Source organism: Odocoileus virginianus, chromosome 30 (assembly GCF_023699985.2).
Source record: "Odocoileus virginianus isolate 20LAN1187 ecotype Illinois chromosome 30, Ovbor_1.2, whole genome shotgun sequence".
Lineage (NCBI taxonomy): Eukaryota > Metazoa > Chordata > Mammalia > Artiodactyla > Cervidae > Odocoileus > Odocoileus virginianus.
Window position 1 is genome coordinate 29,091,061 of NC_069703.1, and position 25,425 is coordinate 29,116,485.

Genomic DNA, 25,425 nt, shown 5'->3' on the forward strand with positions numbered 1-25,425 from the left:
AAAGATAGTCCAGATAATCCAAGCAGAAGGAACAGAGGCAGGAGAAAGCATGATGTGTTTCAGAACCTGAAACATAGTTCAGTCCAGATGGAGCACAGAATGAAATATTTTTCAGTGCTGTCCACAGACTCAAGCTGGAGTCAGAGGTTAAAGTCGCTACAACTGAGTTTTCGCCTAGTATCTGTGTGTGTCATAGAGCATCAGGCAATGGTCAGGCCTCTGTTTGCCCCTCTGAAACGGGATTCCTTTGGAGACAAGAGAATTTACGAGACTGAAAGTAACGCTCTTAATAAGAACTTACCCCGGGTAAATTATTTTATTAGAGTCATTTGCCTCCCAGATGCTCATAACAAACCTGTGTGTTCGGAATCACTGCTGCCCCCATTTTATAGATGGGAAAACTGAGTCCCTACTGGACCTCCTGGGAAGAGCAAAATGCATCTCTGAATTCACCTGATTCTTTTTCTTTTTCTCCATGACAGAAAAAAACCAGCAGAAAATAAAGGACATTCTGTCTGACAAGAAGCTGAGAGAACACAATTCCTACGTGGAGGTACTAGCCTGGCGTTCAGGGCATGTTACACCCCCGCAACCTGACACTCGCCCCGCCCCCACGCCCAGCCCTCATCCCGAGGTTAGAAGCCCAGGACATGGCCTTCCGGGTGATCAGTCCCGGAATCTGGGTCAGTGTGTGCGTGTGTGTGTGTGTGTGAGAGAGAGAAAGAGACAGAGAGAGACAGGATCACACTCAAGGTGAAGCCCAGAAAAGAGAGAGTTGGCAAAGTCACAGAAAGACAGGGCAAACTCAGAAACAGGCACAGAGGCGTAAAGAGGCCAAGTGTCCAAGTGACGGGAAAGGCAGGGATGCTGAAGCAGAGATGGGGAAGGGCTGAGCAAAAGGCGAGCAGGAGGGGCCCCGCGCTGCCTTCCTGGCCCTGTCTCAGGTCCTCCAGGATAAACCGCCCTGCCTGCGCCCCCCAAACCCCCCCAAACCCTGAGTCCTCGCCCCTCCGCCCACCCCCCAGAAATGCATCGACTGGAACCGGACAGTGCTGAAGAGGGAGCTGGGCCTGACGGAGCGGGACATTGTGGACATCCCCCAGCTCTTCAAGCTCATCAGAGACTCGCGAGGGACCGCCAAGGCCGAAGCCTTTTTCCCAAACATGGTGAGGATGTGGACCTCCGAGCCCACCCAGCTTCGCCCGCAGTCTTGAGTCCGCGAGGCCGCTTAGGCTGTGGATCCAGGAGGCTCGGCTGTCTCCTCACCCTTGGGGTTTGCGTGGCCCCCTCCAGCTTTCAGCGCCTTTAAGAGGCAACCACCTGGGGGTGAAAGACTGTCGTCACCCCCGCTTTACAGATGATTGGCAGGGGGGGTCAGGTCTCTGGCAAGAGCTGGGGTTCAGAGCTTGGGGTCTGGCTTTGGGCTTCCTTGTGTCAGGCCAGGTAAGAGCCAGCCGGGGGGTCTGCAAACTGGGTTCTCCAGGACCTTGGGGTTCCAAGACAGGACCTCACTCACAAGGTTTAGACTTGTCTCCATTTTGTGCTTTGACATATTGCAGAAAATTTTGTTTAGGAAAAAGGATTCCTTGGCTCAAACGAGACAGGAGAGAGCACCATCCTCTTAGCCCCAACTCCTGAATAAAATTCCTTGGCCCCAAGCATTTCATTTCCTTCTGCAGTTTAGCCCAGGGGGATAGAAAGCTGACGCCTGTGGCTGGGGGTGCAGCGTCTCAGAGGAGGGAGTCGGCCACGCTGAGGGCTGACTCGGTTCCTGTGTGAGACCCCAGCGGGAGCCGGGAGCCTGGGTGTGGGGCAGGCGGGGAAGTCGAGAGTGCCAGGCGCCCAGCACGGGCTGGCTCTGAGCGTCCGGATGTCCCTGCAGCGACTCATGAGCCCTGGAGACCGACTCCGGGCTCGCCACATGCTGCATGCTGCATGCTGCAGGCGCATACCTGTTCTTATCCACCGTCACAGCCTGGAAACGTGTCTGGCTCTTTCTGCTGATGAGGCGCAGAGCGGCCAAGTGACTTGCCTGAGGCCGCACAGCTGTGTAATAGTCCTGGGATTCAAATCCACAGGCTACCTCCCAATATAATACCTTATGTAAACGACTGTGGAGGAAACTGTCATTTTCATAACGTATTATGTATGGAAAGTGCTGTAAAATGGGCAGTACCTTGTTCACCTGGTCGTAATATCGACAGATCTTTATTAAGTGCCTCCCCTGTGCCAGGCACTGTGCTGGGAGCTATGGAACCCAGAGGATGACTAGTTGCCAGAGTCTGGAGAGTCACAGGCCGCTTCACAGAGGCTGTGACCTTGCAGTGGGCCCTTGAGGAATCGAGTTTGCCAGAGGGTGGCAGTGAGGAGGGAGGGAAAGGGTTGAGAACACGGACCCCAGAGTCTGAAGGCTTGGGTACAGGACCTCGCCTCACTCCCTGGCCTTCAGTAGCTCACATCACCTTTCTGGGCCTCAGTTTGCTGGCCTGTGAAGTGGGCCTGTTAGGGGACACTCAGGTGGTGCTGCAAGCCGCACACTGCTGCCCGGGACCTGGGCGCCCCCTCTGAGCATAGAGAAGGTGCTGGGCTGGGAGCCGATGCCGCCCGTGACCTGGGCGCCCCCTCTGAGCATAGAGAAGGTGCTGGGCTGGGAGCCGATGCTGCCCCTGACCTGGGCGCCCCCTCTGAGCATAGAGAAGGTGCTGGGCTGGGAGCCGATGCCACCCCTGACCTGGGCGCCCCCTCTGAGCATAGAGAAGGTGCTGGGCTGGGAGCCGATGCCGCCCCTGACCTGGGCGCCCCCTCTGAGCATAGAGAAGGTGCTGGGGTGGGAGCTGATGCCACCCCTGGCCTGGGCGCCCCCTCTGAGCATAGAGAAGGTGCTGGGGTGGGAGCCGATGCCGCCCCTGACCTGGGCGCCCCCTCTGAGCATAGAGAAGGTGCTGGGGTGGGAGCTGATGCTGCCCCTGACCTGGGCGCCCCCTTCTTTGCAGGTGAACATGCTGGTGCTGGGCAAGCACCTGGGCATCCCCAAGCCCTTCGGGCCCGTCATCAACGGCCGCTGCTGCCTGGAGGAGAAGGTGCGGTCCCTGCTGGAGCCGCTGGGCCTGCACTGTACCTTCATTGACGACTACTACGCCTACCACGTTCGGCAAGGGAACGTGCACTGTGGCACCAACGTGCGCCGGCAGCCCTTCTCCTTCAAGTGGTGGCACATGGAGCCCTGAGCCGGCCTCCCTCGGGGGCTCCTGGCCTGGACGCCGGCTTAGCTACGTGAATAATGTTGGTGCTTTGTCTCTGTTACATCAATTTACTTCTCATGTTTAGCTGTTCTATACTCATGAAGGGCTTTAAAGCAATGTTCTTGTATTTTCAACAATGAGCTTGATTTTTACTATTTGACTATCTTAGAAGGTTGATCCCAGGGTGATGGTCTGACCTCCTGTGACTCACCAAAGCGTTAGAGATGGGACAGCATCTTCCCACAGCTGTGATTTCTCAGTTCTAAGGATGGTCAGTTCTTAGTCAACTGGCCCATCAGCTGATGCCTCTTCTCTCCTAGAGGAGAATCTTGTTTCTGCCAGATTTAATTACCAAAAAAACACCCCAGCACACATCTGGACCAAGTATTAGATAGCATTATTTACCAAAGAAAATTTATTAAAAGTATTCAAAGGCCGCTTCGAGGTTTAGCCGCCGTCGGCACAGTCTTTGGCACTCTTGATGGACACTGTCACTCATTCTCCTACACACAGCAACTGCAGTTCAAACACAGACTGTCCCAGCCTTGGAGTTTCGTGAGACAACAGTACACCCTTTTCTGGGCAGTTGAGAAGCAGCCACAGGTTTTGGGCAACCAGAGTTTTGGTTTGAAAGCCGTGTCCAGGGCCCTCCCTTTTGTGGGTGCTGGGGAGTCAGTGGTGAGCAAGCGTCCCCTAGAGGGGGAGCAGGACCTGCGATAGACGGAGCCAAGCCCCTCTCACACCTGAGATGTCTGCACCAGGCCGAGGGGCCCCCCCACCATACTTGGAGCCCCCTACACAGGGCAGGGCTGCCCCCGGGTGGGAGGGACCGAGCTCCCGAGCTGCTCTGCTCCAGAGCCCTGAGCCCAGCCCTCTCGGGCCCTCCGCAGTCAGACCACTCCACCCACCAGCCAGCCTCTGGCTGGCGCGTTCGAGCAGACGGCCGGCTGGGTGGGAGTCGCTTGGGGTGAGAGTGGACACATGGTGAGTGGCTCCTACCTGAGGGGCTTTTAGAGTTTTCCTGGCCACCCCCTGCCTGCAAGAGCCTCCAGACCAAGCCACTCCTGACAGTTACACTGCAGACTTGAAACCTCCAGCAAAGGGTTGTTTTTCTTTTAACCTCAAGTTCAGCAAGCCCGGCTCACTGTGACCTTCGCATGGTACCCAGTTTGCGTGCCCCAGGCTGTTACGCAAGGCTTAGTCAGCACAGCAGCGTGTGCCAGGGCCACGGGTCGAGAACAGACGCGTGCGTGTAATGGGGCAGGCTTGCTCGGAGCACTACAGAGCCATAAAAGAGGGCCGGGATGCTTTTTACACGCCTCATACACACCTGACACGAAGAACTTCTGAGTCACGCTGTGAAGTGAACATAGCGAGGCATGGACTAGTGTGGAGCATGAAAGTATGAAGGAGGGGGAGGACGTAGGTTCATGTTGGCTTGGTGACCCGTTAACACTTGTTTGGAAAGACTTAGGAGAACCCGATGCCATTGGCTGCCTCCACATCAGGGAACTAATGGGAGACACCGAAGGAGGGAACCTGTGTTGCAAGCCCCCTTTGAACTTGGACCCATGTGACTGTCATACGTATTCAAGAAAAACCATAACCCACACTTAGACAGTCTTAAAATCTGCTGGTGAGCCTCGTGGGCCAGAGCAGGTGTTCTCATTTCAGTGAACTCAGCGGAGATGGGGAGTTGCTGGCGACCTTGCTCAGCGAGGGTCCTTCATCCATTCTTTCCACCGATCCGGCCCGGCCCCGGCTGGGAGCCAATGACACAGCTGTGCTCAAGGAGACCCCTAATCACCGGGGGAGGGGACACAGCTGCCTGGACCACGCCCCGGGAACCTGCAGCTTCAGCAGGCGCCATTCCCTGGTCATTTTTCCAGCCATCAGGGCCCTGGGAACCACTGGCCCATCACTTACCACTTTCCAGGAACCCACGCCGTAGGACTGAGGCCTCAAAGTCTAGAGGGGCTGCCCCGTGCCCCGCTCCTGACCAGGGCCCCATGCACCCCCTACAGACACTTGCTCCTGATGGCTTCCTGAGTCGAGCCTCCAGCGCCGAGGCCAGGTTGGCCATCCCAGGCTGCAGCTTCCCAGCTGGAGGCCAGAGCCCCAGGCAGCCGGCCTCAGCCTCTGCAGGCCTGCAGGCATTAGCTGCTTAATGAGTCGGTGACGCCCCGGCTCTGACCCCAGCTGCACCTCAGCAGCGCCTCTCCTCCCAGCAAACCTCCGTGGAGGAAATCAGTTACACTCCAGCAGCTGCCACGGCCTCCTTAACAAGGGGGCGGGCTGCAGTGGCCCTGAGCCCATAAGAGGGGCGGGCAGTGGAGGCGACCCCAGGGTCGTCAGAGGTTACCGTGCCTGGCGGGGGTAGCCAGCCTAGAGGGCGTGCCATGGCCTTCCGGAACGTCGTCCCTTTGTCCCTGGACAGCCCAGCCCACGCTGTGTGTGTGCTAGGCATGGAGATCTTCTTAGACGTCAGCAGGTGAGGAGCTGCGAGTGGGCCCAGGCGGGCAGGCCGGCGCGGCTCCTTGCCTGGGGCACCCTTGGCTTACGCGGGAGTCCGGGGTTAACTGCACACTCTAGAAACTACCCTGCTGTCCTGCTCCATCTCCAGGGGCCAAGCTGGGTCTTTAAGGGCCTCCCCGTCCTGTTTCTGCCGCTCCTAGGCTGTGGGACCTTAGAAGCACGCGCCTTGCCCTCTCTCGGTCCCCTTCCCCGTGACATGGGGTGAGGGTGACCCCTAAGGAGGCCGTGTGGACTAACTGAGGGAGGCTCCTGAGAGCTGGAGGTGACTCTCGAGGCCCCCGCCTTCCCCCGGTCACGGCACAGACCTGCCAGGCCTTGCTTTTCTGTAGGGATACCTCATGGCTCAGACAAAGGGCCCTCCCCTCCTTGGAAGATGGGTGTTCGTGAATACGATGTAGCTTGGTAGCTTCCAGAGCAACTGTGGGAGGCGGGGTCTGGCGGGCAGGCACTGAGGTCCTGGGAGCAGGGTGTGGTGAGGAGAAGGCTGACATGTTAGGACCCAAGAGTGCCTTGACTGTGAGTTGGGGGCCTCAGCAGCGGAAAGGCTGGGGGCAGCCCCTCCAGCTGCGCCCTGGGCCAGGAAGGCTGGGGGCAGCCCCTCCAGCTGCGCCCGGGGCCGGGAAGGCGGGGCTCCTGTGCTCCAAGCTCTGTCTGCCCGCCGGCCTCAGGTGTGCCCCACGGAGCTGTGAATCCTTCTCTGTGGATGCGTCTCTGGGCATTGTGGTCCGCGTCTGCAGCGCAGCCCCGGTGGGGAGCAAGGAGGAGCCAGCCACGACCCGCTGGCCCCTGTCGTCCCCGACAACCGTGCTGGTGGCGATGACATCCCCCAACTTCGCGGAGGACGAGGGCAAGGTAGGTCTTGGGGCGGGGGAAGGTGAGGGCGGCTCTCCCAGGAGGCACTAACACGCCCTGGGGGCTCCCTCCTGACAGCTGGTGTGTCCTGAGCTCCGAGTCTGAAAAATTCAGAGCCAAATGCTTTGTCTGATCTTATTCAGGGCTTGCAACCAACTTGTGAGGCAGGCACTCCGTGACCCCACCTTACAGACGAAGAAACCGAGGCATGGAGTAAGGGAAGCGCCCTGCCCAAGCCAGTAACTGGCTGAACGGGGATTCAAGCTCAAGTGTGTCTGTCTCCTCCATACGTGCTTCTGACCACAGCACTAGCTTCCAAATCAGCTTTTTTAAAGTCTGGCCTAAAAAGTTTCAGCAGCAGGACTCAAACAGGCTTTTTGGCTGAGGCTGGCCTCCCGGATAGGAGCCTCTTACTGAAACTTGTCCGATGCTGAGCACCAGGTGTCGAGTCACGTTTCCCGAGGTCGGCGTTCCCTCTGTTTATGTGAGGAAACGGGCAGACCAGGATCCGAGCCCGTGCCTTTCCCCCGGGCAGGCTGCCGCCCTGATGGGGCCCGTAGCAGAGACGTGGGCTCTCAGCTCGTATGACCGGCTCAGTCAACTCTGAGCGGTTAGTGGTGGTTCGGAATTAGAACCACCTGATCCCCAGGCCACGGCCCCTACCACCAAACCATCCTCTGGGCCTCACAGTTCCCAGGTGACCCCAGTGTGAGGGTGAGCAGGAACAGCTGAGGGAAGCACGTTTAGGACCGGGGTTGGGGGGGCTCTTATTGCCAGAATGTTCCAGAGGATAGTCAGCAGGGGGCTAAGCTGGGATGACTGAGGGGGCACACAGCCCCCTCTGCACCCTGCACCCAGAGCAGGTGACCCCCCAAGAGGCAGGTGACGTGCAAGTCGCTCAGTCGTGTCCGACTCTTTGCAATTCTCGAAGCCAGAATACCAAAGTGGGTAGCTGTTCCCTTCTCCAGGGGATCCTTCCAACCCAGGGATCAAACCCAGGTCTCCTGAGTTGCAGGCGGGTTCTTTACCAGCTGAGCCGCCAGGGAAGCCCAGGAGGCAGGTAGGACAACTTACCTGAGCCTGTGACGTGGCCTAGCTGAGCCAGAGCACCTGAGAAGCGTCGGCCCAGGGCTCCGCCTCCAGCACCACCAGGACTGAGATGCTCGCCCCGGGCCCCAGCTAACAGCTGGTTCTGTGGGTCGTGAGGAGGGCCTGAGGTCAAGGCCGGAGGCCGAAGGACAGGGCTTGCTCTAAAGTACGAAGACTCCTCTGCAAGCAGAGGTTGCTGCGAGACCCAGGACAGGCACCCCCGCCCCCGGCGGCCTCTTTCTGGGCAACTTGCCCATCGGAGGCCCCACATCCTCACAGCCCACCTCGTGCGGTCCCAGGAGGGGCGGTGTAGTGGGGAGGACATGGAGGGCAACTTAAAGCTTGACCTCTAGAGCTGCATGGCCCAGATCATAAATCCTGTTCCACCCCTTTTACTGGCTGAATAATTTAGTCCTGATTTCTCTGCCCTGTGGTTAGAGCCTGGACGGGCGGGGTAAGGCCTCGGCGTGGAAGGGCTTGGAGGGTCGTGGCGGTCACACCCGGGGGTTGTAACAGTCCAGTGACCCTGTGCTGGCTCCCGGGAGACACTGGAAGCTCAGAAGCTCTGACATGAGACCGAAGTCAAACGGCCAGACCGGGGTATGGGGCCCTGCCCCCGGCCCGTCCACTAACGCTCCGGGGGTCCCGGGTGGTCTCCACAGGTCCTGGTCTTCTACCACCAGCCCGACGAGGATGCGCCCGTGGCCACGGCAGTGCTCCACCTCACGGGCGTTGGTGAGTGGCCCCCCGGGCCCAGGGGATCTGCAGGGGCTGCCCCTGTAACGAGAGGCCCCTATGGACTCGTTCGGTACCTGTTTCCCTCAAAGCTCAGCCGCTGCTCGGCCAGCCTCGCTCGCGCTCTGAACAGAACACAGGCTGTCAGGACCGCTTGTGTTCATGGCCCCCACCCACCCGTGTCGGGGTCCTACGGCTGCTTCTCTTATAATCGGTGATACCTGGTCCCAAGTTGATCTTAACCATGACAAACTCTCCCTCACTCAGGAGTACCCTTCCGCAGTTACTTGCTGATGGAGCAAACCACCTCCCCTCCTGCCCTCCACTGTCTTCTTTAAAAGCCGTCTGTATCTTGGGGCTGCTCCGGATCTCCGTTGGGGCTTCCTCCGGCTGCGGCGAGCAGGGCTGCTCCCTAGCTGAGGGGCTCGGGCGTCTCCTGTTGCCGAGCGCCCGCTCTGGAGCTCGGGCGCGGTAGTTACGGCCCAGGAGCCCAGTAGTCCTGCGGCATGTGGCCCCTCTGGGACCGAGGAGCAAACCTGTGTCCCCTGCGTAGGCAGGAGCGTTCTTTACCACTGGACTCCCAGGGAAGTCCCTGCCCTCCTCCTTTAGATTGTTCCAGAACAAACTATTCCCTTAACAGAAACAAGTTGTTATGTCTGTTCTCTTAAGGAACAAGCTATAATGTCTGTTTTTAGACCTAATTCCATGGTGTCTTCAAACTCTGCTCCGTGCCTCTCTGCACCCTTGGTTCTTCTCTGCCTTCCCTTGAACCGGTTCCGACCAGATGCCCACCGCCAAGGGTCCCAGAGCACCTGCTGCTGTCTGTGCCTTAGCGGTCCCCTCTTCCTCTCCCCGAACCTTTCTGCAGTGTTCATGACCCTGGCGGTCCTTTCTTGACCCATTTCACCTGAAACCACAGGGACCCTGTGCCCAGATTTCCTCCTCCAGGGCTGCGCTTTCCTTCTCAGATTCCAGTTCTAGATCCTTCACTGGCCACCCCCGCACCCCCAACTCTCCTGGCAGAGTGCTGCAGGCTCGGGCAGCCCAGGATGACTCTCAAAGCCATCTAGCCCAGCATCTCCCATAAACTTGGAGGCCTCCTGTCCAGCATAGCTCCTTGAGTGTCTGAGCAAAGTCTCACACCAAATAACACTGAGCTGATTCCCTTACCCCAGACTTCTCTTTCCTAATAATCCTGGCATCTGGCTTGATGGTAGCTTCATCCTTTCAGCTGATCAGGGCCACACCCTTGGGGTCACCCTGACTTCTCTCTTAGCCCCACGTTGATTGTGAATCTTGTTGGGTTACCTTAAGTCTAATTCAGGTCCAGCCACCCGCTGCTTCTGAGGCTCTGAGCCTGGCCTAAGACCGGTCACCTCTGCCCGGGTCACTGATCGGCCCTCAGTGGGGGTCCTTGATCTTCTGCAGGTCCAGTCTCAGTTCAGCCCCTAGAGAGGCCCCTCTTTAGAAGGCTGAAGGGTAACACCTTATCCACTCAGAGCCGCTTCCTGCTTGCCCACACTCAGGTTAAAGCTGGCATCACCATTGCCCACACGACCTACCAGCCTAGCTCCATGCTCCCTCTGACCTGCAGCCGCTTTCTCTCACTTTGCTCATCCTGTTCCAGGTACTCTGGCCTCTGACCCTGGAACTTGCCCCGCGCACTTGTTATCCTAACGGCCTTTACCCCAGATACTAACACGGCCACTTCCTCGTCTCCTGCAGGTCTCTGCTCACGCTTAGGAGGCTTCTCTGATCTAACCTGAGACACCCCTCCGTCCCCTCATTCCCTGCAGGGTTTCACCATCGGATACAACGTGCATTTTACTTCACCGCTTGCCACTGCTGTGTGCAGGCACGCATCCCTGAGATCGAGGCAGGCGGGGCTGGTCTTGTGTGCTGCTGAGTCCGAGGGCCTGGGGTGGTACCTGGGTGGTCACAGGCCTCCCTGCGCACCAGTGCCAGGTGCTGAGTGGACAGCAGCAGAGCAGGTCTGTCCCTTGGCCCCGACCTTCCAGCCGAGAGAGCGTCCTGGATGTCAAAACTGTGAACCTGGGTAAAGTCACACAGTAGTCAGCAGGGTCGGGGGTGGGAGGTGGGACATAAAGACCCAGGAGGCGCCTCTATGGAGCCTCTCGGGCAGAAGCCTAGATCCTCAGCCCTAAAGGGGCTTGGAATTCCCACGTATTGCGCCCTGGCTGTGACTCAGCGCACCAAGAGCTTTCCCGAGGTCTAGGGAGGTGGGCCTTCCACATAGGCATCGCCTGGGAGGCAGCCCAGAGGCACAAATGGCATCGTGACCACGGGGACCTGTGCTGAGGGCGAGACCCATGGATGCCTGGGCCCCTCCAGGCTGTCCCATGAGACGCCGCCTGTCTCTGAAGAAACTTCTTCTAAGCCAGCAGCCTGCCCCAAAGGCTGGAGGGTCCCAACACCGGCGCCAGGCCATCCTGGGGGTCCTTCCCTTCAGCTCCGAGACTGCGTCCCGCAGGTCTCGGCGGCTGACCTTCTCCCCCCTGTTGCAGAGCTCTCCCTGGACGTGGACGTCTACCGCAGCGGGCGCTTCGAGGCACGCGACAAACAGGCTAAGGTGAGGCTGGAAGCAGCCACAGGCTCGGCCAACCCTTGCCCACCGACTTGCTTTGGCCTTCATAATCTTTTTTTTAAGGTTTATTTTTTATTGACCACTTCTAAAGTCTTCATTGAATTTTTTATAATATTACTTCTAGGTTTTTATTTTAATGCTTTGGTTTCTTTGACCGTGATGGCGTATGGCATCTTGGCTCCCCAGTCGGGGATTGAACCCACACTCCTGCAGTGAAAGGTGAAATCCCAGCTGTTGGACTGCCGGGAAGTCCTGTGTCCACAGTGTCTCTATAAAATATACACACACACACATATATATTTTGTTGTGCCAGGTCTTAGCTGCAACATGTGGGATCTAGTTCCCTGACCAGGGATCGAACCCAGGCCCCCTGCTTTAGAAGCATGGAGACTTGGCCACTGCACCACCTGGGAGGTCTTATGTATCTCTTCAGTCAAATTCAACTCCGTCGCTCAGGTGTGTCTGACTGTTTGCGACCCCGTGACCGCAGCACACCAGGCCTCCCTATCCATCACCAACTCCCGGAGTTTACCCAAACTCATGTCTGTGATGCCATCCAGCCATCTCATCCTCTGTCACCCCCTTCTCCTCCTGCCCTCAATCCCTCCCAGCATCAGGGTCTTTTCCAATGAGTCAGTCCTTTGTATCAGGTGGCCAAAGTATTGGAGTTTCAGCATCAGTCCTTCCAAGGAACACCCAGGACTGATCTCCTTTAGGAGGGACTGGTTGGATCTCCTTGCAGTCCATGGGACTCTGAAGAGTCTTCTCCACCACCACAGTTCAAAAGCATCAATGCAAATCAGAACGAGGGGCATCAATTTCTAACACTTTCAAAAATTTTAAATGTCAGTAACTAGGTGTCACTAGGCTCCCATCCTAGCCTGGTCAGCAGCCAGCTAGGCCGGAGGGCCGGCACTCCCCTCAGATGGAACACGTCTCCTCAAACCCATGGGGCTTCCCCTGTGGCTCAGCCGGTAAGGAATCCACCTGCAGTGCAGGAGACACGGGTTTGATCCCTGGGTGGGGAAGACCCTCCGGAGGAGGAAATGGCAACCCGCTCCAGTATTTCTGCCTGGGAAATCCCATGAACAGAGGAGCCTGGTGGCCTACGGTGCATGGGGTCGCAAAGAGTCGGCATGACTGAGTGACTTACACTTCATTTCCGCAAACCCTGCCTCCTGTGACCCTGAGCCAAGGTTGGGAGCTGGCAACCTGCCTCTAGGTCTTCGCCCCCCTCGCAGCCCTCTTGCCTGACGTGACTGTCCGTTCCCGGAGGCTCCTGAGTTGACTCTGATGAAGAGTTCGCCCTGGAGGAAGGCTTGACTCTTCCCCGAGGTGGAGCAGCATCTATAAAGCTGAGGACTCGCCTGGCTTCGGCCTGAACCAGTGTTCCTGTCTTTTTTACAGAAAACCTGGGTCTGGGGCCCCAGTGGCTGGGGTGCCATCCTGCTTGTGAACTGCAGCCCTTCTGTCTCGGGCCAGCCCGTCGACAAGAGCAAGGCGTTCTCCTCGGAAGGTGAGAACCGGCCGCTGACCATCACCCCTCCCACCCCGCAGCAGACCAGACTGCAGGCTGACTCCTGCTCTGGGCCCTCCAGTCAATGCATCGATGACTGGGGCTGGTGACTGGGCAGGAAGGGGCCCCGAGGCAAGAACACAGGCTCTGATGTCAGATAACTGCTGTTACTTCCTGGCTGTGAACTTGAGCGTGTGAACCTTGCTGGTTTTGTCTCCCCACCTCTAAAACGGTGTCATACAAGGGACATCATAGGTGCTAGAGAAGACAAGGAGTAGTTTAGACCCTTCCCCAAAACCCATCTGTAGCCTGCGGGCAGGACGCTGAGTGTCCTGGCAAAAGCCGTCTTGGATTCGGTCCTGGCCTGTGGTCAGGACGTAGATTCCAAGTCTCAGCTGTAGAATGCGGTGTCCTGGTTCACACCAAAGCTAGAGGGGAACCCTTGCTGGCCTGATTGTGCCAGGCCCTGTTCTAGGAGTTTGTGGCAGCCAGATGGCAAGCTGCCTGTGGGAGGCGAGTGGCAGAGACAGTGACGTGGGCCTGGGGCAGGGCAGGAGGCAGCGGTCTTTGGAGCTCCAGTGTTAGCACAAGCCCCCGACCCCCAGCCCTACTGCCCCCTCCACCCCTGGGGCTCTGGCCTCCAGAAGCCCCTAAACCTTTGCCTTCTCTTTGGTTCAGAAGTGAAGAGTTTGTCCCAGATGGTACTGAAAGTTCAGGGGCCCAGCTGCATCATAAAGAACTACCGGGTGGTTCTCCACACCTCCAAGGAAGAGGCGGAGAAGGCCAGAGTCTACCGGCCACAGAGTGAGTGTGTGTCAGCCCTGCCCCGGGCAGGGTCCCTGTCAGGAGGCTGCTGGGGCCCTAGGGCAGCAGGTCAGGGTCTGTTGCAGCCGGACTTGTGTCCCTGAGGTCCTCTGGCTCCCATCCCCACCCCACGTGGTTCTAGAAACAAAAGGAAGACACTGTTGTGAAAGCCGTCATCAACGATGGCCAGTGCGGTCGGGAGACGAAGATGCCAGGTCAACGGGAAAGTCTCAGTTCTCAGAGCCGGTCATTATGACCTTGAGAAGGACAGTGGAGATAGTCAGAGTTCCCTGGTGGTCCATGGTTAGGGCCTGGCGCTTTTACTGCAGTGGCCCGGGTTCAATCCCTGATTGGGGAACTAAGATCCCGCAAGTCACGCAGTGTGGCCAGAAAGTCGATGAAATAGGCAAGACTAGTGAACATAGGCCATGGAAGGAATCTACCATAAAGGGAAGTGTGTGGTGGTAATATTGGGTGAGGGCTGGCACGGGCCGGGCCGGGGGGGTGGGGGCTGTATCTAAAGAAGGCGCAACACGGCACATCGTGCGCAGGTGGGGAAACGGATTCAGGAGAAAACCAGAGGAATGAGTATACAGAGCTCCGAATACAGGAAGTGCAAGAGTTAATGGACACAGAACAGTGTTTCCATGTGCTGTGAGGCAGCTCTGAGGTTTGATCATATCCTCGGAGGCTGCAGTGTGGCGGCTTCTCCAGCGGCTTGAATGCCAGGGTCTGAGGTCTCGGTGGGCAGCTGGCAGCGTGTGCAGGGGAGTGGGTAGGGTAATGGATCTTGGAACACGATGGGGACGCCAAGGGGAGTCAGGGCGGGGGGTGGAAATGGGCCCCATAGAAAGGTCTGAGGCTGGGATGAGAACGTAGGAGAGCTAAGACTGAAAAAAAGGTGCTGGATCTGTTTCGGAGGGGGCGTCAGACCTGTGAGCCTTGACGTTGGCATCCAAGGTGGCGCAGGCCTTGGGTTCACTGAAATAAGGTCGCAGACGTGGACTGGATGGTCTGGTCGCTGGTGTAAATGGTTCCCACCACGCTAGTGCTGGACACAGCTGTTGCTGGAACAACCCAGACGATGGTGAGGGTGGTAGTCGGGTACGGCGAGGAAGGCAGCAGGTGGCATTATCTGAGAGCTGGTCCGTCAGAGAGGCAGGACTCCTGAGGAATGAAGAGGTGGTCTAGCGGTGCCATCGAAGGTCAGAGGGTATGTGCCCTACCTCTAGGCCAGTGGTCCATGGAAGGTAGGAGAAAGCCCCACGGTTTAAGGAAGGGCCTACTCTGTGCCCTGGGGCTCCAGCTCTAGAAGGATAACTGTGTTGCCTCCTCCCAAAGCCCAGGGCAGATGGACGGAGCTCCCAGCTGAGGACCGGGCAGGGGCTTGGGATGGAGATGGGGAGGGCGCAGGAGAAGCCAGGCTGAGCAGGGCCAGGCCCGGGCGCACGAGGGCAGGAAGGGCCTCCGGGTGAAGGTAACTGCTGTGGCCGGTCCTGCTGCTGCCTGTTTTCTTTTAATTGGCTTTCTCGGGACTGCTGAATCCCACAGGCTCTCACTGCAGTGCTTGGGTTCTCTGGCTGGGGCACTAGGGCTTGGGGGTTGTGGCGTGTGGACTCAGCTGCTCTGCGGCATGTGGGGTCTTAATCGCTTAGACTGACGATTGGGCCAGCGGCCCCTGCCTTGCAAGGTGGATGCCTAACCACCTGGACGCCAGGGAAGTCCCTGCTGCCTTTTCTGTGTAACGGGATGGTTGTTAAGCACCTGGCCCCAAAAGAGGCGAGGATGCCAGTGAGTCCAAGCCCCCACCTTAGCGGACAGTATATAGGGAAGCCCATGGGGAAATTGGCTGTGCTTCTAGATGTGAGAAAAGGCCCCTGGCAGAGGGGAGAGACCAGGTGGTGGACAGCCACAACCCTGTGGCACATCTGCTGAGGCCCCTGGGCAGGGGCCCTGCAGGGACATGGGGGGAGTCTCACCCCCTTACGGCCTGGCCTGGGCCAGTGAGGAACCCTGCAGGCAGATGGAGAGCAGTGCAAGAGGCTGGTGGACCAGGCCTGGGTCCCGGCTTGTACTGGATGAGGCTCCCAAGCCTATCTCCGTACAGTCTCTCGCCTTGAAGACTTATGACACTCTTCCCAAGTGGGTCAAAGCGTAGAACTACCATGAGCCTTCACTTCTTGAAGGCAAGTGCTTTTTCGAGTCCCAACTCCCAGCAGGTCTTTAAAGAGCAATTGGCCCTCACTGATGAACAACCATCTAGCTTTCCATTAAGCCCCAGATACCAGGAACCTAGGAACACAGCCAGTCTGGACCCCCTGTGCTGGGGCTCCCAGCCTGGCTTCTGACCCAAGGAATGTGACAGCAGGTGTGGTCTGCCCTCCTTTCCTTCTAGATGACGGTTCTACGACCTTCGAGTTGGTTCTGGGGCCTGACCAGCACACCTACACCTTGGCACCCCAGTGGGATGACGTGAAGGATGCCCTGGAGGAAACCTTCTATGTTGAAGCCTTAGAGTTTCCATCCGCCAGCTTCTCGGGCTTGATCTCCTTCTCGGCCTCCCTGGTGGAGGAGTCCCAAGACCCGGTATGGCCCCCTAGTGGCCAAGCAGCCCTCGGGGCAGGGGCTGCGGAGGAAGGAGACGTCACCCAGCCCGGCAGAAGAGGGGGGCACGGAGGGGCTGGGGTGTCGTCACCTTCGGGTGAGGGCCCGGGGGGCGCGCTGGGCTGAACAGCTGGAGGCCTGGGGGGAAGGGAAGAAGGGTGGGCAGGAACCAGGTCTTATATCGCAGCGAGATGTAAGCAGGACCGCGTCTTACATCTCAGCTGGTTCCAGAGACCGTGCTATACAAAGACACCGTGCTGTTCCGGGTGGCCCCCTGCATCTTCGTTCCCAGCACCCAGATGCCCTTAGAGGTGTACCTGTGCAGGTAAGAAACCCAGGCTGCCTGGGCCGGGGTTTTCTGTACCTGCCCTGTCTGTCGGCAGGGCGGGCAAAGATGGCTAGACTTCTCACCAAGAAGGCGCACTCCTCCCCCTGAGACGGCATCCGGGGCTTGTTTGGGTACTTACAAGCCAGGGGTTGCGGCAGTGACCACGATGGTCCCCATCTGCTCTTACCTAGAGGCAAACGGTGTGGTTTCCCATAGGATCGAGGGCTATAGAGCCAGGTGGGACAGAGCGTGAGGCTGAGACTGTCCCAGCAAGGAGGCCCGAGCCACCGGGAGGAGGCGGGGAGAGGAGGCGGGGAGAACGACAGGGAAGGTGGGCGGGGCTGGGCGTGGTTAGGTTGTAGCCTCTGGGGCTGCAACAGACCGTCAAACACTGTTTTTTTTTAATTTGGTTATGCTGGGTTCTAGTTATGGCATGTGGGATCTAGTTCCTGACCAGGGATTGAATCCAGGGCCCCTGCATTGGGAACATGGAGTCTTAGCCACCGGACCACCAGGGAAGTCCCAGGAACTGTGTCTTTTGGTTTTTTTAAGGGAAGCAAAAAATAATGGTAGTAATGGATGAGATCCAGCAGACAAGGGAAAACTTAATGGGGAAAAGAGCAAACAAGTCACATGGCCTTAAATTGCCAGCTCGCCCACTCCCTAGGCGGGAGAGTGGAACACGCTGACTGAGGAAGTGTTAGTGGTGAGATGCTGTCTGGTGCCAAGGGCCTGGTGAAGTTGCCGACTTAGAGACTTGCCAGTGTGGGGTGTCCCCAGCTATTTTTAGTAAAGAGTTCCAGAGAAGAAGCAATATAGAACTAAATCCAACCAGGGTGGGGGTTTCTCCAGGCAGGTAAGCCCAAGGAGAAAGACAAGCGTGTGATTGTTATGAGGCATCAGACTCAGTGTCAGATATGAAGAAAGGCAAAGACGTGGGCTGATGGGAATAAAAGCGGTTGGGAGCCAGGCATCCCAGTGAGGTCGAGCTGCGGACCCAGGGAGCAGAGAAGTGAGGGGAAGATGGAGGTGATGGTGCTGGATGGTTGATCTTGGAGCTGGGGAGACCACTGGGATGGGAGGGCAGAGATAAGCCCGTGTCAAGTCCAGGATCAGAAGAGGTGGTGGTGGCCAGGGGGGGCCTGCACCCCTCCTCCAAACCCAGTGGAGGGTAGAATAGAAATAGCTCGGCCACGGAAGGGCTGCTAGGGGAGTAGCGTCCGCTGAGGAGAGCTAGGCTTCAGAATGAGAAGGGAAGAGCTTGCGGTATTCTGACAACAGACATCCAGGTACCAGATCTTTCTTTGCCTTTTGTATCTGAAGACAGAAGTTCACTCAGAGGAGGCATCTGCTGAAACTCTGATCTAAAGACTCTCCCATGGGGGCGGTGTTCAGGCACGGCTTGACCCAGCTTTGGTACGGATGGTGTGCGAGACTGGGGTTGGCTTTCCCTGCCCCAGCACGCATCTCAGACGTTCCAGACCTTATCAAGCGGGTCCGTTTCCTGTAGTCTTGTCTGTGTAGAACTGAGAAATAGGTTCTTTGGAACAGTAGCATGGAAGAGCAATTCAGGTTTTGGATCTGGGGTAGACTCCAAATTTTTTACACTTCCCAGTGGTGACTGTGCTGGCTTCAGTTCCTGAGGGCCTGTCTGTAGAATGGGGTGGTCTCGGCGTCCACCTTAAACACCGTTATTTCTCCCCGGCACTGAACGGGTGGGCACTGTGGACCTGGCAGGCTGGGGCTACGCACAGTGGCTCCACGTCCTCTGGGCTCAGGACCCACCCCGACACCCCTGTGAATGTGACGGCCGCGTGGCCATCTCAAGGGGGCACTCAGCTTCTCGAGGGAAAAATGCAGCCTCTGCGAGGAGAGAAGAGACCAGCCCTGGGTGGGTGGACTGAGGCAGTTCCCAGACCGCTGGGCCAGCGGGTGGAGGGGACTGCAGAGCAGGGATGAGCCGGTCCTAGGGCCCCAGAGCAGAGACCAACGCTGGCAACTCTTGACCTGACTTCGGCGTGAGCTGGGCCAAGTGAGGCTGGGCTGGGCACAGCCTGGGCGCGCCAGCTGGGGCTCCGCGAGGGGGGGGACAGCACTCTGCTGCCCTCGAGGGCAGGGGCACTCCTCCCCCTGGCGCTGAGAGGTCACAGCAGGTGGGAGAGCTCGCGGCCTCCCCAGACCGGCATGTCTCCCGTGGCAGAGAGCTGCAGGTCCAGGGCTTCGTGAGCACCGTGACGGAGCTCAGCGAAAGGAGCAACAGCCAGGTGGCGTCCGTCTACGAGGACCCCAACCGCCTGGGCCGGTGGCTCCAGGTAACAACCCCCGTGGGCGAGGGGCGGGGGCAATCCCACGTGTGACACACACATCAGACCTCACCAGCGTCCACTCAACCCTCCAGCGAAGCTAAGACTGACCGGGGACATCCCTGTTCTCAGGAGGTCGGCGGGGGCCAAGATGAAATGACTTGCCCAAGCCACTAAGGGAGAAAGCTTAGGGTCCAGCCTCCTCCCCTTCCAGAATGTTCATGTTCGGGACCACAGAACACATAGCCCTAAGCCCCAGGTGTCCGAGGGTCTGACGCCTCCAGCTGCAGGGTCCAGCTCAACCCTGGCTGAGCAGGAAGTGTCGAGCCCAGCCTTTTGAGGTCCGGCTCTCCGTTCACAAACGAGCCCCGCTCTATGTAGCAGACATGAAAGAATACCGACCTCTGCCCCTGAGCTCACCACAGCAGAACTCTAAGTGCGGTGGAAGCAGGAGCACGAGACGGTCGGATGAGTTACTAGATCAGCCTCGGTGGTGTGCGTGGTCAGGACAGTCTTCACACTGAGCAAGTAGGAGCTGTGGTGCAGAGGCTGGGGTGGAGGCGGTTTGGAAGTAGGAGCCCTTCAGACACAAGACAGGTGAGATCCACCCTGTGCGGAGCAGAGGCTGGCGTGGGTCAGAGCCAGCAATCATCAGAGCTAAGAGCCAAGTTTTATTTACCGGGGAAATTTTAAGCCAAGTTAAGAGATGAAATCAGTCCCAGGCAAGGTGACACCAAAAGATATGAACCGGGGGAGTTGAATTTTCTGACTTAGGGTTTTAAAATTATTATTTTTTTGGCGTGCTGCATAACATGTGGTGTCTTAGTTCCCTGATTGTGCCCCCTGCAGTGGAAGCGTGGAGTCTTTTAACCAGTGGACCACCAGGGAAGTCCTTGACTTAGGTTTTAAAGAGACCCTCTGGCTGAGAAATAGAGCCAGCCTTAGGAAGGGGTAAGATCAGAAGAGACGCAGATTGGAGGGTCTTGCAGTCACACAGGCAAGAGGCTGTCAACCCCACGTGGCTTCCCCTGAAGTCCCAGAGAGGACTCCACTGGGAACAGATTTTGGAAATAAAGTGAACAAGATTTGTTCATGGACTCGGGTGCAGGAGATGAGAGGAGGAAGAATCTTGGGTGACTCATCAGGTTTAAAACCTGATGAACGGAACGACTGGTCGGGGAACGCCCCCATGGAGAGGGGGGAATGCCTGAGGAGGGTTTTGAGGGTTGAGCAGGAGTTTGCAGGAAGACGGGGGGCGGGGGCTGTATAGGGGGACACTGGCTGGAGAACTGAGCATGGGAAGTAGCTGATGGAGCGAGAGGAACTCAGCCCCCATCTCCCTGTCTCCTCCAGGATGAAATGGCATTCTGCTACACCCAGGCTCCCCACAAGACTGTCTCCTTGGTCCTGGACACCCCTCGGGTCGCCAAGCTCGACGATTTCCCCATGAAATACTCACTGGTGGGGGCTCGATTTGACTGATCTGAACTTGGTCCGCCTTCTCGGGTCTGGCGCCTGCCGGGAAGCAATGGGTGCCAGGGGAGAGGGGCCCTGGTGGCATCTGGGGGAGGGGGTGGGACTCTACCGAGGGTCTGGGGTGGGTCAGACAGAGACTTGAAGCCCCGCTCTCCTGACAGCCGCCCCGGCCGGGTCTCCCTCCAGAGCCCTGGGGTTGGCTACCTGACTCTGCACACCCAGGACCACAGGGTGGCCAGCATAGACGCCGCTGGGAAACTGATGGTGTCGCCCCCCGTGAAGGCCCAAGGGAAAGAGTACCCCCTGGGCAGGGTCCTTGTCGGCAGCAGCTTTTACCCCAGGTGAGGCGGGAGGCCAGGTGGTGGCTGCCTTAAAACCAAGGGGAGCGACCCTCAAAGCTCTCCTGGACCCGCCTGGTTCCCGGAGGACTTGATGGTCTGCTCTGGGTCCTAACCCGTCAAGTCGGGCCCGCTGAGTCTTCGTGTAGGAGATGAGAGGGAGAAAAAGCAGACAGACTGCTCATTCCGAAGGGCAATTTCCAGGGTTTCAAATGAAGCACGTTACCTCTGGTTGGCCTGTCGACCCAACAACCTGTTACTGCCACAGACGTGCGGCTAGATTTCTTCGTGGCCGTTAATCTGTTATAGAGCCAGGAAATGCTTGCGTCCTGGGGGCTCAGTCTTTTATCTAGAATCCTTTGGCTCAGTCCTGAGTTGAGCCAGAGTAAAGAATTCCCATTTTTATGGAAGTATAGTTGACTTACAAGGTCTTAATTTCTGTTGCACAAAGCGACTCAGTTATACATATGTGTTCATATTCTTCTCCATCACGGCTTATCACAGGATGTTGAATAGCGTTCCCTGTGCTTCGCAGTGGGAAGGGTGTCTTAATAACCACCCCCGCTGCTACGGCCTGGCCAATGGTTAGCGTAGCGTGTTACCCGAAGGCTGCCTGGCACTCAGCGTTGGCCGCCAACCTGGGCCACACTGCCTCCCGGGCCCCTCTTTGCATCTTCCCTTTAGCAAGGACTCCCGGAACATGAGCCGGAGCCTCTGGGACTTCCTCCGCGCCCAGCAAGTCCAGGCCCCGGTGGAACTCTTCTCCGACTGGCTGATGACCGGCCACGCCTGCGAGTTCATGTGCTTCATCCCTGCACAGTACAAGGTGGAGGGCAAAAAGGTCTGTGTCGGGGGCAGGTGGGGATGTCTCCCGCCCTCTTCCGAAGACTCCTGGAAGTTTCTGGAGGGGAAGCTAGCATCTGACCCTGTTCCTCTGTTTCCCAGGACTTCTGGCTGCTCCTGGCCAGCCCCAGCTCCTGCTACAAACTGTTCAAGGAGAAACAGAAGGAGGGCTATGGAGATGCGACACTCTTTGAGGGGCTTAGGAAAGACCAGCTCGTTTCTAATGGTAAGGGAGCCACCTCCGCTTTGTTCCCCCTGATGGAAGGGGTCCTTGGGAAGCATGGAAGCATGAAATATGCCATCTTCGAATGTCTTGTTCCCTTTCAGGGTAATTCTGGTGGTACTAGGACAGGCAGATCAGCCAGAAACTCGGATGGCTAAGAGGCTGCTTAGGATACGTGCAGCGGGGAACTTAACACACGGACGGCTCCGTGTTCTAGAGGGACAAACCAGATGCTTCCAGCGCCCATGTGTGGCTCCCTCTGGGGAATGCTGGATTACCTGTCTGGGCGCTGGGGCTTCCGGGTCTCCTGGGCACCCTTCAGGAGGACGCAGTGGACAGACAGACTGTGGGGCCGGGTGCCACGGCAGCCCTGTCCTATCCCTTTCGGGGACCTAGAAGGGGAGTAGGGGTGGTGCTGTAGTTCTCAAAGTGTGGCCTGAAGACCGGCAGCTTTAGCGCACCAACGGCATCTGTTAGAAACGCAGGATTTCAGACCAGTCTTTGGGGTGGGGCTCAGAATCTCATGGTCCGAGGAGGACTTGTGAAGGCGACCTTGAGCACGAACCACCTGTCAGACACCAATGACTTTGTTATCTCAGTTGATAGCAGAGTTGGGCAACTGAAGAACAAAGTTAAACAATGCGGTCAAGATCACAGGCGGCAGGTAGCCAGGTTGTACAGTCAGAAGGCAGAGAGGTGCCGAGCTGGGTGCGGGCTGACAGCGCCTGCTAACCTGGTCCAGACTGCCTGCCTCAAAGCCTGTGGTTGGGCTCCCCCACTCCAGCCAGGGATGGGAGGGGTCGGTTGTGGCGGTGGAAGTACTCCTGGGCCTTTCACGGACCCTGCTGGGTCTCCAGATGTGACATTTGACCTAGAATGGGCCCCTGAAGACGAGTCAGGCCACCCAGTAGTCCCTGGCTGGCATGGCAGCCTAAGTAGCGAGCTGTCCCCAGGACGGGAGTCTGCCCAGCCCCTGACCCACAGCCTGCCTGCCCTCTCCTCCTTCCTACAGGGCGGGAGCCCGTTACCATCAATCAACTTCTGGCTGATGAAAAGATGAGGAAGCAGAATGACTATGTGGAGGTACGGACCAAGGATGGGGTGGGGACCTGCTCTAAAAGGCAGGGGAAGGCAAGGACCACCTCAGCAGTGGGCCCCTAACTGCACAGTGACCCAACCCTCACAGTAACCCTGTGAAGTACTTACCTTGTCCCGCGGATGGCGAGGCTCATACAGCTAATGCCACAGAGCTGGGAAATGGGCTCAAACCCCCGTGTGACCCAAGTCACCTAATGTCGGACCCAAAGTGGGTGCGCTCAGCAGCCCCAGCTCCTCCAGGGAGCACGCCAGGGCCTTCTCGACTCTTCCTGGATGAAGCTGCCCAGCACCTCAGATCTCTGAAGATCCGAACCACGAGCTGTGAGCAGCAGATGTCCCAGAAATCAAACAGCTTCTAACAGGGAAGCTGTGGCCTGGAGAAGGGCAAGGACGGGCCCAAGGTCACCCACGCTTGCCCCACAGTCTGTGGGGCTCCCGGCCAAGGCATGCACTGTGCCCCGACCTTTGAAACGGGGGAAGCTTCTGGGCACCGCAGGGTAGGCAGCAGCCAGGTGGGGGTCCAGACAGCACCCCAGTCCTGGTGACACGCCCCCTGGGTGTAGGGTCGTGGGCCCTTTGTCATAAGCCTGGGAGGTGGCTCAGGCGTCGGGTATTAGCTGGTCTGGGGAGGGATGTGCCCGGGGATCCACTGTCGGTGTCCGTCCCTGAGGGCCTGACGACCATCTGAGGACCGATTCTTGCCCTTGCCCAGGTCCCCCACTCTAACCAGGATTAAAGCCCAAGGGGCCCCATCTTACGATGGTTACCAGCCCACTGCTGATGCGCTGAGGCCAGGCGCTTGTGCTGAACCCCACCTCAGAGGGCCAGCCCCCCGACCGCAGTCAGCTCCTGGGGGCTGCACCTGAGCGCCCTCCCTTCCTGCCCCACAGAAGTGCATCCATCTGAACCGCAGCATCCTCAAGAGAGAGCTGGGCCTGCAGGAGGAGGACATCATCCCCATCCCGCAGCTCTTCTGCCTGGAGCACATCGCCAACGCCCCCTCCAGCGAGCAGACGGAGAAGCTCTATGCCCGGCCCTACTTCCCCAACCTGGTGAGGGCTGTGGGCTGCGTGTCCCGGGGGCAGGGCTGGGGGCTGGCCGGCCTCGGGGCTAGACTAGAGGCCGGGGTCCCAGCAGACAGGGGTATCTGAGAGGAAGGGGCGTCCCGCCTCAGTAAGGGGAGACCCCTGCAGGGAGCAGGTGAGAGGGGCCCAGGCTGGGCGACTCACCAAGCAGGTGCCCGCCCCATAGATGGGGACACGAGGGTTGACAGGGCTAAGCCATCTGCTGGCCACAAGGCCACAGTCTCTCTCGTGGGGTCTCCATGTATCTGCAGCACCCTCCGATTTAGAACAGGAAATGGGTATTTGGGGGTGTGTGTATTATGAGAGACCTCTGCTAGGCTAAGCCTCTTTCAACCGTGGTCTACACCTGACCTTTCTCTTACCACTGTGACCCCTCAAGGAGGCACCTGAAACTAATTGAAACACTTGTCAATTTCTTAAACACTTGCAGGCCTCTTTAAGCCCAGGGGGTGCAGGACCTGCATTCAGTTGCAAATGGTTCTTTTTACAAAACCAGTGAGGCCCTCTGGGCATGGAATATGGGAGCCTTTCCCGACCCTGGAAGAAGGGAGGTGTGGGTAACGGTGGGAGAAGCTGTGTTTGAGGAAGAGATGCTGGAGTGAAGATGTGCGAAGTGGAGAGAAGTCCAATGAGGAAACCGGGGGTGGAGCGCACTCCAGCAGAGGCTGGCGGGGTGACCACCAAAGGAGACCTAAGGGAATGGGGAAGCTGCAAAGCCAGGCCTCAGCTGCGCAGGAGTTTGGTCTCGCTACTCAGAAACGCCGGGGTCACTGGGAGGGTTCAGCAGAGGGGGGAGGGCTGCTCGAATGGATGCGTGATGCCTGCCTGAGCACAGGCTCGGGGAGGGGCGCCCCACGCTTGTTTGTTCCTGGTCTAGCCCAACCGCAGACGCAGCTGGGTTTTCCCTGCCCTGAAGCCTAGAGGACTGGGGGGCTTCTCCTCCACGGCTCTGACCCCTCTCCAGGCCTGACCCACTGAACCCCCCTCCGACAGCTGCAGATGGTTGTGATGGGCCTGAACCTGGGCATCCCCAAGCCTTTCGGGCCCCGGGTCAACGGCACCTGCTGCCTGGAGGAGCGGGTCTGCCGGTTCCTGGAGCCACTGGGCTTCCAGTGCACCTTCATCGACGACTTTGACTGCTACCTGACCGAAATCGGAGACTTCTGTTCCTGTGCCAACATCCGCCGGGTGCCCTTTGCCTTCAAGTGGTGGGGCATGGTCCCCTAGACCATCTGAGCGCTGCCCGCCCCGCCCGGCACGGAAGGCCCACTGTGGCCACCTGCATGTCTGGCCCGTGCCTGCTCGGGGCTCCCCTTCCTCACCCTATGTGCCTCCAGCTGCTCAGCGGGTGGCAGAGCTGGCAGCCCGAGCCCCTTGGGAAAACGCGGAAAACGGCCTTCAGCAGAGAAGTTACTAAAGGCCCATTAAAGTCCTAGCTGTTCTGACTGCACCTTGGCCATGACCTCCTTCTTTGGGGCAGGGGGTGGTGGGGACAGGCTGACTGCTCAGGATGCAAAGTACAACAGCTGGGACCCCCCCCGGGGTCAGGCTGCCTGGAGCAGGAAGTGGCTGGGCTCGGTCACGATTGTCTTCTCCAGCGGATCTCGATGCTTGAACTGCATGTGAGACTCTAGGCTGGGAGAAGGGAGAGGGCTACCCTTTGGCCAGGTGGGAGTTGCTGGGGGCCAGCCCCAAGGAACCGACCCTGGGCCTCGCGGACAGGGAGCTTCAGCAGGACCAGGCTCCGAT

The 25,425-nt window shown here is 58.3% G+C and overlaps 2 protein-coding genes across 3 annotated transcripts in view; both read left to right on the forward strand.

The window, feature by feature from the left end:
* PADI4 (peptidyl arginine deiminase 4) overlaps positions 1–3,379 on the forward strand; it is a 29,243-nt gene extending 25,864 nt beyond the window's left edge. For both annotated transcript variants that reach the window (XM_020899191.2, XM_070458778.1), the window contains 3 exons: positions 483–553; positions 1,026–1,166; positions 2,994–3,379. In XM_020899191.2, the coding sequence (XP_020754850.2) occupies positions 483–553; positions 1,026–1,166; positions 2,994–3,227 (446 nt within the window). In that variant the 3' untranslated portion in view covers positions 3,228–3,379. The remainder of the gene's footprint in view (positions 1–482; positions 554–1,025; positions 1,167–2,993) is intronic.
* A 1,872-nt stretch (positions 3,380–5,251) lies between these two features.
* PADI6 (peptidyl arginine deiminase 6) lies at positions 5,252–25,126 on the forward strand. Its single transcript, XM_070458446.1, has 17 exons — positions 5,252–5,316; positions 5,623–5,733; positions 6,446–6,629; positions 8,381–8,453; positions 10,979–11,043; positions 12,466–12,574; positions 13,256–13,378; positions 15,774–15,964; positions 16,204–16,307; positions 18,511–18,622; positions 19,967–20,074; positions 20,276–20,430; positions 21,112–21,268; positions 21,373–21,496; positions 22,506–22,576; positions 23,482–23,643; positions 24,670–25,126. Exons 1-17 carry the CDS (start codon positions 5,252–5,254, stop codon positions 24,901–24,903), a joined length of 2,148 nt encoding a protein of 715 aa, XP_070314547.1. The 3' UTR covers positions 24,904–25,126.
* The last annotated feature ends 299 nt before the right edge of the window (positions 25,127–25,425 follow it).

Bases quoted from the DNA above. Each gene is read 5' to 3' on its own strand.
- PADI6 (XM_070458446.1), top strand. From the start codon at position 5,252: ATGCACCCCCTACAGACACTTGCTCCTGATGGCTTCCTGAGTCGAGCC. The intron at 20,431-21,111 runs GTGAGGCGGGAG...TCTTCCCTTTAG, and splicing joins GGCAGCAGCTTTTACCCCAG to CAAGGACTCCCGGAACATGA. The intron at 21,269-21,372 runs GTCTGTGTCGGG...TCTGTTTCCCAG, and splicing joins ACAAGGTGGAGGGCAAAAAG to GACTTCTGGCTGCTCCTGGC.